At 39.5% G+C, this 16,959-nt stretch overlaps 1 protein-coding gene across 4 annotated transcripts in view; it reads right to left on the bottom strand.

Moving 5' to 3' along the window:
• Positions 1-1,067: 1,067 nt before the first annotated feature.
• itga11b (integrin, alpha 11b) overlaps positions 1,068-16,959 on the bottom strand; it is a 48,255-nt gene continuing 32,363 nt past the window's right edge. For 3 of the 4 annotated variants that reach the window (XM_042411356.1, XM_042411359.1, XM_042411360.1), the window contains 14 exons: positions 15,115-15,257; positions 14,890-15,000; positions 13,890-13,975; positions 13,583-13,787; positions 11,880-11,978; positions 8,631-8,707; positions 8,286-8,369; positions 7,629-7,725; positions 6,045-6,158; positions 5,814-5,900; positions 5,545-5,655; positions 5,196-5,291; positions 3,141-3,254; positions 1,068-1,499 (listed from right to left, as the gene is read on the bottom strand). In XM_042411356.1, coding sequence (XP_042267290.1) covers positions 1,419-1,499; positions 3,141-3,254; positions 5,196-5,291; positions 5,545-5,655; positions 5,814-5,900; positions 6,045-6,158; positions 7,629-7,725; positions 8,286-8,369; positions 8,631-8,707; positions 11,880-11,978; positions 13,583-13,787; positions 13,890-13,975; positions 14,890-15,000; positions 15,115-15,257 — 1,505 coding nt within the window. In that variant the 3' untranslated portion in view covers positions 1,068-1,418. The remainder of the gene's footprint in view (positions 1,500-3,140; positions 3,255-5,195; positions 5,292-5,544; positions 5,656-5,813; positions 5,901-6,044; positions 6,159-7,628; positions 7,726-8,285; positions 8,370-8,630; positions 8,708-11,879; positions 11,979-13,582; positions 13,788-13,889; positions 13,976-14,889; positions 15,001-15,114; positions 15,258-16,959) is intronic. The other variant, XM_042411358.1, reaches the window with a different exon arrangement.

Raw genomic sequence — 16,959 nt, 5'->3', positions numbered from 1 at the left:
ACAAAGTGCATCAGCTGGAAATAATATACAATATAAGGTCATAAGATGCATTTACATTTTCCCATTAGTATAAAAAAAAAGGAAAGCCATCTTAGGTAGTCTTGTGTTGCCTTCATTTGGTTTTAAATGGTTTCTATTATTTTATAAACTGGGTTTTACTGTATTTTGATTTGTTTTTCTTCATCACTCTCATCGGTTTTTACGCATCAGCTTCGTTGTAGAGACGTGCCGACTCAGCAGCTTCGCTCAGCATGTTTTCACATCATCATGACGTCATCGTGTGAGGCATCGAGTGACACGTGTGGTCGGGCGGGTTTTACCGGTTTAGTCGCATATTCTATCTGAAACCACGTCTGTGGAAGTTTAAAAGTGTCATCAGCTGATCGGAGGTGTGGTAATATGTTTGGTTAACGATGGCTGTAACTGGTGGGAGCGATTGGCTGGGGGTGGGGTAGGGTGGGGGATGGGGGGCAATCAGGGTCCCTGAGTGACAGGTGGAGGCTTGTGATGGGTTCAGGTGATCCTCATCAACTCATAAAGTCTGCAGTTTCTCAATTTAAAGCCAGGAAGTAGCACTCAGCTAGCAAACCACATGCCAGGCTAATAGTAAAATGCAGTTTAAAGGGGACATATTCTGCTTTGTGTGATTTCTTTTCTGTCATTTATATCCTGTTCTGATGTAAAACTGCTCCCTGTAAGACAAAGTCCAGGTTTTAGCTGCACTGGAAGCTTTGTTTGCAATGTTTTTTTACTTTCCAGATGATGTCGTCAGCTTGTCACATGTCCATAAATGTCTGTCCGTTCTGTAATCTTTGTCCGCTCTCATATTACGGATCTGTTTCAGGCTCTAACATGTACAAATGGATTTGAGAAGTTTCCATTTGGAGTAAAGAAGGAGAAAAAGAAGTGAAATCTTGCTGCTATAGTTTGTTTACGTAGCCTCTGGAGCTGGATGAAGCTTCCTGAAGCTGACCAATCAGAACAGAGTGGGCTCATCAGGAGGCGGGCCTTAAAGAGACAGGAGCTAAAACAGCCTGTTTCAGACAGAGGCTGAACTGAGGGGCTGAATAAAGGACCAGTATAAGATAAATAAGGAGTTTTTAACTGGAATTCATGCAAAGATATTCCAGTAGAAGCAGAGAATATAAATACGAACCTGGAAATGTGCAGAATATGTCCCCTTTAACTTCTGTTTTTCTCTATGTAAACGCCTGAAACAGGCTACAAGTAGCGACGGACAACATGTCCAGACTGCTAACAGGAACAAACTGAGGAGTTTATGTCTGTTTTTTTTTCTGCTCCAGTTCATGCTGTGACTAAAACCACACAAGCACAGAACTTGGTCATGTGATCATTTTTTAAAAGACTTTCCACGTTGAGGAGGACCGACCGAACGCAGCATCAGTGTCGCCTGCACATTATAGCTCCTCCGCTGCCTTCCCATTGGCTACAGGCTGCTCCTCCTCCTCCTGTCTCCTCCGTCTGTTGAAGAAGCCGAGCTGAGGAGAAAAGAGAACAACCAACAGAAGCTTCGTCAGTACAAATATTTAAAGTTTCAGCTGGAAGCAGCTGGTAGACTAAAACTCCATTCAGATGAGGTGAATGTTTCCAAATAAACCTCCATAAATATGCTTAAAAATCAGAAAAAAGAGGCTTCAACACTGGCATCGTCACATTTTTATCAAAGTAATCCAGTGATACTTGTCTGTACATCAGCAGGTACGTTGCAAACAGGAACTGCTAGCAGCTAATTCAGCAGACTTTTAAAAGTGCCAATTTGCAAAAATGTAAACAAATATCAAGTGAAAATGGGCATGAAAGAGAACAGCAGTATCTGTAGTAGAAGGAAAAAAACTCAGAGATCCACTTTAAATTATAAAGATGTCGCTCCGGACCAATGGTGGAAAGTAACTAAGTACATTTACTCAAGTACTGTACTTACAACAAGTATAATTTTGAGGTACTTGTACTTTACTTGAGTATTTCCATTTTATTTCTCCTGATATTTCTACTCCACTACAGTTCAGAGGGAAACAAATAAATCACTGTTCAAAGCCCAAAAAGGTCAAACTCTCCAATATTTCACAAAAAATCAAAGTGAAAATCTGAAAAAATGAATCTAAATTTATGTTGCAGGACTTTGTTTTTTTTTCTTCTTTCCTACACAAATGATCATCTCATCATCAGCTCCTCATGAACCTTATAAAGTAGTTCAGATCAGCTCCACGTCAACCTGCTACAACAGTAAAATGCTGCTCACACATTGATGCTTCAGTATTAATGATGTACTTTATTAACAGTATTTTATATATCAGACACAGCCTGCAGAACGAGTACTCTTACTTTTAATACTTTAAGTAAATTTAGCTGAAAATACTTGAGAAATGCAGGTCTCTTACTTGTAATGGAGTATTTTTACATTAAGATGTTTCTACTTTTACTGAAGTAAAGTATCTGAATACTTCTTCCACCACTGATCTGGACGGGATTTTAATTACAGTCAGTCATTGCTGCTGTAATTATTACTGGGTCTGGAGGTGAAAAATGACCCACATATGGAGAAGGACTGGATAAAGTTCAGATCACCTCCCTTACAGACATGAATCCAGTCTGAATGGGGCCTCGTTCAAGATACCAAACAGAAAAAGATCCAACAGTAAATCAGTTATTTTTTTGCAAATCAAAATTTCCATTTGTTTGAAATTGCATTCTGTGCAATTTCAAACCCATTTTCTTTATTCAACCAAACAAAACATGATGAAAAGACACACTGGACCAAACATAACAATCTCCAAAATAACCAGAAAGAGGTGTCGTAGCAATTTTGTTGTTCTTTGACAAATATACGTATTTGTTGTTATAATCAGATGCTGCAGTGAGAAAACAATGTTTGATGTTAGTGGAAAATACCCAGTCATCACATCTTCCAGTAAGGCGTCAGTGGTGGACGAAGAATCAGAAGTGTGTGTGTGAGGTCTTGTTTTTCTATATTTGAAGGGAACCAAGACCGGGAGCCCACTCACACCCAAAATACTGGTCCCCACAAAGTTGAACCATTTTAATGAGTTCTAGAGGGTCCCCAGATGTGCCTGGTGTGTGTGTGTGTGTGTGTGTGTGTGTGTGTGTGTGTGTGTGTGTACCTTCCACAGGGCCAGGACCAGTAAGGCCAACAGCAGCAGTCCTCCCAGTGTGCTTCCCAGTATAATCCAGACAGGAATGGTGTAATCCTCATCCTTCCTCAACTCCAGGATTATCTGCAGTTCCAACACAAAGAAGACATTCATATCATCTACCCACCAAATTAAATCTACTCAGTTCTGCAGGTTTCCCCACCTGATTAACCAAACTGACTTCATCTCATTTCCTATAAATCAGTGGTTCTCAAAGTGGGGTCCACGGACCTCTAGGGGTCCTTGAGGGGGTTCAAGGGGATCCCCAGCAAGGGGAGGAATTATTTATTTTCATTGTAATTTCATCCATAAGTAACATGAATGTATGACTGATTTGGTCATGGGTTTCATACACTTTCTGTAACAAAACATCCAAAAGCAAAAATCTTGTCAGATGGGGGTCTGTGGTCTAATTTGAGTCAGTTTAGGGTTCTTGACATGAAAAAGTTTGAATAACCTTTAAGATATAAAAAACAGAAAATATACTTTTCTAAGAATAAGTTTGTGTTTGAGCTTCTAATGTTTGGACGTCATAGTTTATTTAGCGAGACATCAATGTCACGCACAGTGGACAAAATAACAGGAAGTTGGAAGGAAAGGAAAGTTTCAAAGTGCTTTACATTCAGCTGAACTTGAATTAATACATGAAAGTTTTAAAGACATTTACATTAAAGAGATTTTGTAAAAATTACATGTATGCATATTTTAGAGCTGCAACGATTAGTCGATTAATCAGTTAGTTGCCAACTATTGAATTAATCACTAACTATTTTGATAATCAATTATAGTTTAGAGTCATTTTTGAAGAAAAAATTCTATGATTCCAGCTTTTAAATGTGAATATTTTCTGGTTTCTTTAGTCTCTGTGACAGTAAACTGAATATCTTTGAGTTGAAGACAAAACAAGATTTCACCATTTTCTGACATTTTATGGACCAAACTAATTGATTAATTGAGAAAATAATAACATATTAATCAATAATGAAAATAATTGTTAATTGCAGCACCTGTATTTACATACAGGATAGTGTGATATAAATAAAGCAAAATAAAAGCGATTAAACTGCAACTACACAGAAAGGCAACAAGTTAAATCAACACAATCAGCAAAAACTTCACATTTTAAGCTTCATGAAGGCAGAACTTATTGCATCAATGATGCACTGGATGGTATTATAGTGTTTCTGTTATTTTGTCCACCCCTTGCACATGTTTTATTATAATAAAACATGTGCAGTAATGAAGGAAACTTGACTGTAATAATGATTTCAGACAGCAGATGGCAGCAAAGTTCTATATCTCATACAGTTTATGTCTCACAGTTATAACAGTGTGTTTAGGACTTTGGTCTAATGACTAAGTATTAATAAATAAACCAGTTTCACATGTAAACAAATTGTGCACACCAGCGTGCACACACCAGGGGGCACTGCAGGAAGAGTTTAAAGTTAAGAACATATGACCTGTTTGAAGTGAACAAAAATAATTCACTTACTTGAAGTCACAGCTTCATTCAGACATACAGTACTGTGCAAAGGTTTTGGGCAATAAAAGCTTTTCAATAAATAGTTTGGATTTATCAGTTAACCTCAAACAAAGTTGAGTAAACAGCAGAAACCTAAAGTAAATTAATGTTTCGTGTGAGCAGCTTTGTCTTTCAAACAGCAGCAGTTCTCCTCAGTTTGTTCCTGCGTCTTGGAAAAGTTGCCACAGTTCTTCTTCTGCTGTTTCTGTCTCTTCATGTTAATCCCAGACTGACTCCATGATGTTGAGATCAGAGACCATCTGCTGCAGGACTCCTTGTTCTCCTTGTCACTGAAGGTAGATCTTAATGACTCTGGCTGGATGTTTGGACTCATTGTCATGCTGCAGAATAAATTTTGGACCAATCAGACGCCTCCCTGATGGTGTTGCATGATGGATAAGAAACTAAACATCTAAAGCGCCTGAAACCTTTTGCACAGTACTGCATGTTCATCAGTGTATTTATCCATTAGTTGTTGAGAGTAGAGAGAAGAGTTTTACCTGTCTGACAGGTCTGTCCTCCTGCAAGAACATGGGACTGGATGCTTCCAGCTGGATGGCCCCGGCAATCAGCAAGTCCAGAGACCTGAAGTTTATCTGAAACAGGAAGTGGTTGCCATTGAGTGAAACCCAACGTATTAATAATAAGAAAATCAAGGTTTCTCGATTCAACTCAGGAGCTCCATTAAACATCTTGTGGTTCCTCACAAAATAAGAATATCTCTCAGGTTCCACTTTGGTTGCAGTCTGCGCTCTATATTTACAAATTACAATAGTCAGACATCGAAAACTACAAAATAAAACCTTTGAAAAGCTCTATAAAGATGCATTTTATTTTGAAATGCCTCACAGCGAGCAGAGCGGGGAGCTGAAGTCTTCCTCTGAGCGTCAACTTCACCTCTCTGGAGGCCGGCAGATTCAGTCTGCACTGCACCGGCATGCTCACGCTGTTACTGTGGTTCTGCACACACACACACACACACACACACACACACACACACACACACACACACACACACACACACAGAAAATAAAACACACACTTCTCTTTAACAACTCCTGATTCCTGGACTTCTCTTGAGCTTAGCGACTGAGCTGTATGAAGAAACCATCACTTACCAGCTGTGACAGGTGAGACAGGTCCTCAGCTGTAACCTGATTGGTTGTTCTGAGTTGAGGCACGATGCAGTGAGACCCGGCTACCTGCTGAGAGGAAAAGGAGAAGCGTTAGCTCTTACCACAGTAATATTTTCCTCTGCAGTGTCCTTTTACTATTTTATTACAGCAGCAAAAAGACAGCTTCCTCACATTTATCATCTTTAAAGTTTATTTTAACATTTCCTCTCGTACCTGCTCTATGCTGCACTCTGTAATTTTCACCAGCTGGTTCCCCTGCCTGCTCACGGCCCAGATATCAGCTCTGAACAGGACGTCCTGCACAGAGAACATGCCCAGGTTCTGGATCTGCATGCACAAAGAGAAATAAACAACATCAGAAAACTGGACCTGATAGTTACGTCTCATTTGTTTGTGATGTTCAAAACATTCGAGCAGTTATTCTGTCATAAAGTTTGGTCATTTACTTTTTATTTTTCTTGTTTTTTTAATCCTTATCTTGAAAAATATGCCGAATAAAAGACAATATTTGTAACAGTTTAAACACGCAAGAGTTCAGACACATACAAAGGGGAGCCCAAAAATTCCATAACCCATTGATAGCACAGGAGTCGGGTGTAGTTATTGGATTTTCCACTGGGAAGCATCTGCCTGCAGTTTGGTGAAACTAAACTTGGGACCGAAACACTGTGGAAGAAATCCAGGAAGAATCGCAGGAGGCTTCTGGACACTGTGAGAAAAGATGACTGGAGGAAATGTTTCCAGGAATAAGAGAAGTGCTGGGACAAGTGTATCACATCTCAAGTAGAGCACTTTGAATTAGAAAGGTTTTTAACAATTATGGAAAATTTTGGGTCGTTGGCTCGTATGTTTCATTTTCTTTACTTCTTCCATCTTCTTTTATGTAATTATGAGTTCCCTCTATACTTACTCTATCCTGCATTAACTGATGTTTTGTCCACTAGTTTTCATCACAAACAAGTAGTGAACACAACACTGACACATCATCACATGTTAAGTTGATATGTTGAACTTGTTAGCAAACAGTTGCTTATTTCCACATCCAACAGTTACGGAGCAACATTATCATTCATGTGGAGTCGTGTTTCTGTCCACCTGGTGAATGTAAGTCCAATATTCACTCTCTTTTAGCTCTGTTTTTGTTCTCCACCAACTCCTGAGGGAAATATCTGGCTCTTTAGCTGCTAAATGCTCCACTATGTTTACCAGCTAGTCTACAGCTAACTGTGTCTGTTTGGTGCTGAGCAGGCAGTGTACAGTGACTTTTAGAGCTTTTTTTCTGAAAACAGCTGCCTGCTGAGGCTGAAAACGACGATATAAGAGCTCTGAGAGTGAACCAGAACAGTAAAGACAGATAAACAATGAGCTGAAACTCACTATAAAGCTCCGTAAAGCCGAGAGGAGCTGCAGAGTCACTGATAATTCTCTGTAGGTTCATCACTACGAGCCACGACCAACACATTACACACTGACAGATCATACTTTATCTTAAAAATATTGATTATAAACACTGAAAATGTCCTCATGGTAGCTATAGAGGAAAGGTCAGGGGGTCACCATCATTAGCAGTCATCCTCTGAGGACTATAAATATTCTCGGCAACTTTCATATCAATCAGGAGAGTTGTTTTTGAGATTTCTTGCCATAGACTAAAGTATATTATGTTTCCCAGTATATATTTTGACTTGTAAGTGTCCCCCATAAAGCGTGAGAGTGTGACAGTGAGCCAGCATGTGATTGATTTTATTATTTTCATGCTGTGACATGAGCGGAAGTGATTCTGCTTCTGTGACTCACATAATAAGTGAGGTTGAAGGTGGGAGAGCCGCTGCCGGATTGATCCCAGGAGGAAGAGGAGTCTGATCTGATTTCAAACCGAGGAGGGTTGGGGTCTCTGACAGGAAGAAGAGAAGAAGAGTTTAACATGTGAAATAAGAGAAATACATTTAAATCACTGTCCACTGGTCTTATTTCTTTAAAGGGTCATTTCACCCAGAATATGTCTGAACTGCAGCTGATTTGATCCTTTAAAACACAGAAATAGATCATGATATCAGTCCCGGTTTGATTGACAGCTCCTTCATTCATAAACTAACACCAGACATCAAGCTGTTCATGTTTTCTGATGCTGTAAAACGGTTCACATCAGTAAAACAGTGCTGATCATCCATCTTTAATCCAAACTCTTCAGTTATATATGTAGGTCTAAATATCAATACATCCTTTAACTGATACATCTGATTGTTCAGATACACGTTTATTTTAATCCTGCTGATAAATAATTATTGTATTCATGAAAGAATTGAGATATTTCCTAATTTATACACACACAGAATTTATGTACATGATCAATTTCTCTGTGAATTTCTTGCAACAGTAACAGATTCACCAGAAGGATCAATAATATGTCTGTAATCTCATCTCATGCAGTGACATCACTGTGACATCACTCACCTGGTGAAGAGGAGGTCAGTTTGGTACTTCAGAGGGAGGAAGATGTCATTAATGTTGTCGTCTGGGTAACCCTCATCACCCTCACTGATCAACACACACACACACACACACACACACACGCACACACACACACACACACACACACACACACACGTACGCACAGACTTGTGAGGTTTTCGTGCATAAAAACCAAAAACTAAAGCCTAAACTAAACAATGTGACAGAGAGAACAAATATCGGTTCCTACAATGTAATTACTTCTCTCTGCATACATTAAGTTCTTCTTCAACATCACATTATAAAATAAGTGAAGAACAAACGTCAGCGTGACATCTGCCGTCTCACCTGCTGGCCGTCATGAGAACCTGTACGTGATCCAGGAAGACAGAACGGCTGAACTCAAACTCCACATGGAAAGAAACCTGGACAGGAAGAGAGGGGTTTGCTATTAAATAAACTTCCTGTTGATTAACTTGACAGCATCACGTTCAGTTACAGCACATATCTGTGTTTTTAACATCTTCTTTTGTAGCAGAAACATAACCAAATGTATGCATGTCTGCATGTATTAATAATCTTGCCAGAAATGAAACGTCTAAAGAGCTCAAAATTCCAGCAACACTTGAAGTATGCAGATGTGTGTATGATGTGTGTGTAAGTGTTTTTAAAGTATGCCATATCAAATAGGCACATTTTGGATTAAGACCTCATCTGTACAAACCCAAGTACCAACCCTCAGTTGCACTTTTCCTGTTAATAAACCAAATACGGAGTCACCCATGTCCCTTCTTGGACCTCCTCTTGCCTCTCTGTTAGTCTGAGACGACTGGCCTGAAGCCACATGACCATATATCCAACCCATCTGTAGGAGCTAAAATATGTAGTTTATATATTGACGTGGGCATCACATACTGCATCACTTACGTTGTTTGACACATGGGTGTGGTTTCCTATTATTTAACCTGTTCACTCAGGTGGTGGTGGGAGTTTTGGTCAAAGGGAGTTGGCAGAGCTCTGATATTTTCTGTCGACCGTCACCATCGTCACCATCGTCACCATCATTACTATCGTCTGTTCATCACTTTATTTTGACAGTCAGATTGCATTTTTTTGTATATTTTTTGTGCAACAGCTGCTTATCAGACTCTTTCATTTTTGTTTATCATCAGTAAAACGTCATCTGGACTTCCGGATGGTTTTGTATGGTTGTGTCACATATAGGAGCCTACTAAGTCTCTTAGAGGCCTTTTTTGAAAAGTAGTCGCTACACCATCTTTGTAGATGCCCCATTGGCTGATGTGTGTCTGGATGTACACGATTTACTGTCTTTCATATATATTATTTTACCTTTTTTGCTTCATACATAACCTACTAACCTACTCTATTTACAAGCTGTTGAGTTTTGTAATGAGTTTTATGAAGACCCTGATGAAGACCACAAGCTGAAACACGTTGGTTTAACAATAAAGCTGTTCTGTATACATATAGTGTTGTTGGAGTTTTGACCTCTTTAGATTTAACCTTCTCTGTGCACCGTGGAAGTAGATGAAGTTGTGCCAGAAACCTCTCAAAGATTCTTGTGAAAGTGTCAGAAACCCTCAAGGTGACACAGAAACAGAGCAGAAGGTCTTTGAAGTCAGTAAAAACTGAAATATTTTGTCCACCTAAAATAAAAATGTTGTTTTCAGTCTCAATAACTGTGTGTGTATGATTGTTTGTACAGATGGAGGTCAGTACGAGGCTGTAAACTAAATACCAGTGAATACATGCCTCATATTTAAAGACAATTGCCCACAGTGTGATGATTCTACAGTGTTTTATTCATGAAAAGGTCCAGGTGGATTTCCACAAAGCACATTTGGAGACTGCATAATGATGTTAACACAAGGTCTTCCTGATCACAGCAAAACCACAAGAAAGAGAGAGAAGGACGACTAGCTGACGGCGGTGTCTTAGAGCAGAAATAATGAGGTTAAAGGACAGTGAGAAATATTTTAAAAACTTTCAAATTAGAACCGTAAAATAAAAAATTCAAGCCTCTGATCCTCCTACGCCTTTAGATCTCAACGGTTTTACGATATTATAACTGCAATGCTTCGTCTGTCACACGGATCCCGACATGTTAAAGGTTTGTGTTTTCGTGTTTTTTTGCGTCTCTGTGAGCAGACTGAAGCTGTGCCTCATGTGTTCCCCCCCTCCGGCTACATCTCACCTGTTTCATCAACCAAAGCCTCGTTAAGAGGAAACCGGCAATAATCTGCACCACAGTCTGGACCAATAAACTGGACTTTATTCAGACAGGCATCTGTGAAGCAGGGGGCCCTCGGGGGGCCTTACAGCGAAGGGGTGGGGTCGTGATCGTGTTTACAGGGACGATCATTAAACTAATGAAGGATTTTAGTCAACGGCTGTCCGTCGAAGCATATTCCTTCTCTGTTTAATCACTATCATTAGTCTGACTATATAACAGCTGTCTGATGGTCTCACACCTGTTTTATTATCTGTTACACAATTATACAAACTTACATTTCACTCAAATGTTTGGATTGATTCGATATTGTTGTGTTTCATAAAATAAAGCTTTAAAATGATGCCACTTATAATTATATCATACTGTAGTGTTTGAATAATTGCCAGTTTATTATGTAAATCCAGCTAAACAATTATAGTTTAACCAGGAATTTAGGTAAAAAAATCTGTTTTTCAAGAGTGTCCTGGCCAAGAAAAGCAGCAACAACAACGAGCAGCACAGACAAACAACATCACACATTTCTCAGTAAATGATAAGGTTGGCGATTTTCTATGTTTTTCTTATTGTCAAAGAAATATGTGCAAAGCCAAATCAACTCTACTTAGAAGTACTGTGTGTGCGTGTATCCAAAGTCTAATATATCTCATACCTCTTTGATTGATGTAGACCTCCGTTGTTGTCCAGAAACTATTAAAAATGTGTTAATGAGCCAAACAGCTGCACTGGGTGACATCATTATGAAGAGTTTGGCTACTTTAGTTAGTTTAGAAACTGCTCAAATGACTAATAAGAGTCTCTGGAAAGTATTATCATGTCGATGGCCGAAGAGCAAAACCTCCTATCTGAAATATGCACTTTTTTGAGAAAACTAAAAAAAACTAGTTTTCTTGTAGAATGCTATTTGTTAAGGATACCCAATACATAATACACTGTTTTTAGACTATATTATTATATTATGTGTTAACAATACCAACTAGATGTTAATGCCTCGCAAAGTGCAGATAGGAGCTTTTGCACTTGGTGCAAGTTGGAAGAGGTTCTACAAAACGATGCTCTAAATTAATTTAATAATTAAAATTAAATTAAAAATAAAATTAAGTTTGTTTTCAGGTAAAAAGATGTAGTAAATGTCATAGAAAATTCTGCAGATAGGAGGTTTTGCACTTTGGCCATCAATGTCAGGAAGAGGCCACTGCGCATGCTGAGTAAGATGGTAGTGATATATACTGTAAATGATAAAGGTGTATTATTACTTAGATTAGTAGTATGTTAGTAGTAGCAGTAAATGATCCGTTAAGGACATAGATGGTCTTTAGTAATTATGTACAGATGTCAGCACCTACCTGAGACAACGACTTCATGAATGGAGCGCTGATGTTACAGCTCCTCTGATTGGCCAGTCTGTCCTCAGAGAAGCACTCGATCTGAATATCTGATTGGTCCTGCGGAGAACGAGGAGCCTGGTGAGTCATAGAGTCACTTTCCGTCTGACATGATGAGTCTCAGTGCTCATTACCAACTAGAGCTGATAGATCAGAGTTGTAGCTCTTTTTTCTCTCCAGATTATGAGAGAGAGATAATCAATGTTGCACTGCGGTCCTCATCACTGCAAACTAAAGGTGTAGAAAACTATTTGAGCCAAACAATCTTTGCTAGTTTTCCTGAGATCCACAAACTTAAGAAACTTAAAATAAAAAATAAATTGTCAAAATAAATAGCAACAAAAATAATAAAACATTTCCAAATCCGCTATAACAATAGTTTCCATCCAAATGTAGCGCAAAATAAAACTGAAGTTCCACAAAAATTGACAAAAGACAACCATCCACTGCCGCTATGCAAACATTTAGTTCATCAAGATAAACAGTAGGTGGCGCTAATTCTCCAGGCGGTGCCATTAATCCATTGTAGAAGAAGACACAACGAGATGACGTCATTAAAAGCGCGGCAGTCAAAGCTCAAATGATGGAAAACCTGATGGAAATATGACATTTCTGTTTGTTTCATGATTTAATTTGAGGAGGGTTACAGTCTCCTCATCGCTCCACACAGATCTGATGTTTTCAGCTCTTCAGTGGAAGCTCGAGTGATGTTTAAGTCACATGTTTCAATCATAGACTGTATAAAAATACGGACGTAGTTACCGTGACTGTATGTGACTCTGCCTAACTCCCAGCCAATCAAAAATGGGCAAAGAGGCGGGGCCGAATGGCTGAAACAAGCCACCTAGCGGCTGGCGGACCTGTCACTCAAAGCAGCCATGTCCTTCATTATGCATAACTTTACGGCTTAATTAAATTTAAACAGGTGAGTTATAAAAAAATTCACCCCCCGTACAGTTGTCATGAAAGAGGAAATTAGCTACAGAGACCAAAACCGTTTTTTTGTACCAGGCTTTAAACATGTTTATTTCTGCTGTAAAGTTGGGCATTTTAACATGGGGGTCTATGGGGATTGACTCGCTTTTGGAGCCTCTAGTGGCCGTTCAAGGAACTGCAGTTTTTGGCACTTCCGCATTGGCTTCATTTTACAGCCCCGGAGGTTGCCGCTTGGTTTCAAGTCTGTTTATATTGCACTTTGTCACATTTTTCTTTTATAGATAGAACAACTTCCCCACTTCAGCCAAATAAAACATTTTAAAACATATCTAGATTTTTTTGTTTGTTAGTTTGTTGAATTTTTAGCGTCTCCACTCAGGGTTTTTTTATGCGCAAACTGAAAATGTGAATAAAAACAGGTGCATGGAAACGCACCTTATGTGAGATTCTAAAATTTTGCGTTTTAGTGACCTGAAAGAAAACCTGAAGCTGTAACTGCTCTGAAGTTCATGCAACCTGTGCAGCAAAAAGAGCCTGATCCCTCACTGGCTTCCCATCCATGAAAACTGAAAGTTGTTTTCGTTGGAAAGCCTGAACAATAAATAATGATAAAACTTCTCCACTCTGTTGCAGGATGTTTTCTCCTGTCTGTCAGTTTTTTTTTCCACAGTGTCTGATTATTTGAGATTTATATATAATTAGATAGAATTAAAGTGGTACTACGACACCTTGACTATGAGGCTGGAGAAGAGCAGGTTGTTCGAGGTGGAGATTTGGATTGTGGCTCCGTAGGCGTTCTCTCCCTGGTTCTCCAGTCGAGCGAACACCACCATCCTCCTCCGCCCGGCCTCCACCACGTACAACGGGCCCTCCGACGCCCCCTGTTGGCTGCAGATGGACCAGGCGGCTTGCTCTTTGGAGCTGCAGAACTGCCTTCAAGGGAAACACGGAAACTGTTATCTGGGTTCCTTAATAACATGATAATAATATGTGTGTGTGTGTGTGTTTGTGTGTTTATGAGCTGGCGTTACTCACTGGACATCCATGAGGTCAGTGTGACTGTTGAGGATGAGGTCAGGAACGCAGGTATCTTCCTGCTCGCAGCCGTTCCAGAAGGGAAGCTACAGCGAGAGACGAGGATTATGTCATTTCTCTTTGATGAAGCAACAAAACAGCTGAATAGACGACGGAAAAATAGATGAAAGGTTTTTACAATTCATCCTGAAGGGGACTTGAATGTCTGTACCAAATATTATGGCAACACATGCAAGACTTGTCAAGATATTTTAACATTATTACTAAATTATAAAACTGAACCTCATGGTTGCAGTGGAGGAAAAGACAGTGGAGCCCCAAAGTCTTAAGAATACATCATGAAAGTCTAAACAAATTGAATCCATCAAATGGTTGTTGAGATATTTCCCAAAAAAAATCACTAATGTCAACCTCATGGTGGCGCTAGAGGAAAAGTCAGAGGATCACCAGAGTCAGAAGGCTTCTTCTACATCTTTTTATTGACATTTCTTTAAAGAAGGTAGAAAAAAATCAAGAAACAAGTATATAAACCCCCCCTCCCTCCCCCGCCTGACATAGAAACACAACCTAAACACAAATAAACTAAATAATAACAAAAGCAGAACATACACAATAATTATAATTTATCCATAAAAACACACAAACACAACATATATAGTACAAGAACGCAGCTATAATATAGTAAATTTGAATACTAATGTGATATTCATACCAGGTAGGCCAACTCATTTATCTCCAAAAATTTTAAACATTCTCATTTTATTGGAGACTATGACCGTCTGTACAAAATATAACCGCAATCCATCCAAAATATTTGTTGTTTTTCGAATACTTTTATTGTTTCAGGAGCCTTCATTTCCTGTCAGGAAGAAAAATTCTACAAGAGACAGCACCACACAATCAAAATATATTGTTAACAGACTCTCAGAATAATTGTTAACAGATTCTGAGAGACAAATGTAACATCCACTGGAAGTAAAATACCGTGACCGACTCTCACCTCGGCCCTCAACGTGCTCGGCCAGTCCGGGTCCAACACCGGCCCCTCGTCTGGGTCCTGCAACCCCGTCTCCAGGAGAACCGTGATGGGACGTCCGTAATCTGTTGTCTCCTGTTCAGATAAACAGTCAGCCAGAGGGTAGATGATGTTTTATGTGTGTTTAGGGAACTTCACTGACTCTGACTTGACCTTTTTATAGAGGTGTGTTTGTGAGATTGTTCTGACCTGGACGGAGAAGCCGATACGTTGGCAGCTCTGCCAGCTCTCAGCCGGCAGAAGCACAGTCCTGGGTTGCTGTCGGTCTGATTCGTCCAGTACAGCTCGCGGAGGAATACGCCTCTCGTCCAACACCATATTGAACCAAGCAGCTGGGAAGAGGAAGAAGAGGAGAAGCAGGAAGAAGAAGAGGAGAACGAGGGCTTAACGGAGGGAAATCAGTCCAGTCTCATCCAGCGCATATGCAGCTCAACGAGACTGTTAATACACAGAGAACACACTTTACAGGTCTTTCAGGTAATATAAAAGGAAGTGATGTCATTGTGTGCGCTCATTAGTGTAAACTGCATCGGTTCTATTTCCAAATGCTGCACAGCTTTTAAGTGAATTACTGAAAAGTTGGCAAAATAAAAAGATATTTTTATGTGAATGTACTCAAGAGGAGGGAGACGAGATGACGAAACCACTGACGATCTTCACATTCCTGTTGTTTTAACCCTTTAAACCCCAGGCTGTTAATTCTTGGTTTTTCAATCCCTTTATTAGTCACTACATGTCTGACATATATTGTTATTTTGTTTAGGTTGGGCTACTCAGAAATATCAATGTTCATATGAGTGTTACTATATGTGTTTTAGAGAAGTTTTTATGTATTTGTTTAATTGAAAATGGTTTGAGTTTTTGGCTGTATGTCCACAGGTTTCAACACAGGGAGAATATCTGTATATGAACAGATAGAAGAGAGAGTCTCTATGTCGGACACTCAGTCTCTTTGGCATCAGAGGGCTGCAGGAAAAAAGAGCCAGAACTAACATCATCAAAGCAGCAGAAAAAGCATTGTGGTGGCTGTGGATCAAGACGAGTAATCCATGGTCTACTTGGACACAAGCTGGGGACTGATCAACCCCGGCTGGGTTGCATGGGTGTGGGTGTCTGATGATCTAAGACCTGAAACGCTCTCTGACCCAGAGTTCATCACTGATAATGCTTCCAAGTCACACTTTCTGGTGAAGAAAGAACCTCAGTGTGATTGTGCAAACCGAAAAACAATATAAATGGATTTTGTTACTCCCATTGTTATCGGGAATCATCTAGTCATAAGTTTTTACAGTTAGGAAGTGTTGTTTCCATTGAGTCAGTGTTAGTTATGCTTTTGCTTTCATTCTGACAGACTGTCAGCATGAAAAGTCCTCCTGAATGAACTGTTGACACTTCCTGTTTGCACTGTGACCATGAATACAGACAACTATCTCTGGATTACTGTGACACTGAAGAAAACTCTAAACCTGATGATTAAAAGGAAACATCTGCAATGTTATATCATGTTAGTTATGATGAGCATCTTATTTGAAATTGACTTCATAGCAGAGTTATGGACGTTTATCTGTGATCGGGACATCAGAGATACTTATAACCTTGTAGACATCCTGATAAAACCATAGAGGTCATTAGCGCTGCCACAAGGAGGGGATCCCTCACTGGCTTCCCATCCAGAAACAGGAACAATCATTGTAACCATTTATTTGGCCAATCATAGGTATTCCAGGGTGTAGGTTTGGTTTAACAAGTAAACTAAATGAAGTATATACATGCAAACTATATAGTATATATAAAAATAGACAGATTCCTTATTGATACCTGATATTACATATTGTAGATGAATATCATTGTGACTCAGGATGTGAGGGAAGACATCGTGCCTGAGCCAACAAGTAGGTAACAACAAGTACAGGGAAGTTGTAAGAGTGTGTGCATGTGAATGTGTGTGAGACTTCAACATTCCCAGATAGCAACATTGCTTTGGCCCAGATCCGGCCCACACCCGACACTTTTAGCACTTTCATCCGGCCCACA

Source organism: Thunnus maccoyii, chromosome 5 (genome assembly GCF_910596095.1).
Source record: "Thunnus maccoyii chromosome 5, fThuMac1.1, whole genome shotgun sequence".
Classification (NCBI taxonomy): Eukaryota; Metazoa; Chordata; class Actinopteri; order Scombriformes; family Scombridae; genus Thunnus; species Thunnus maccoyii.
Note: the sequence above shows the minus strand (reverse complement) of the source record. Positions and strands in the feature narration are given on the sequence as shown.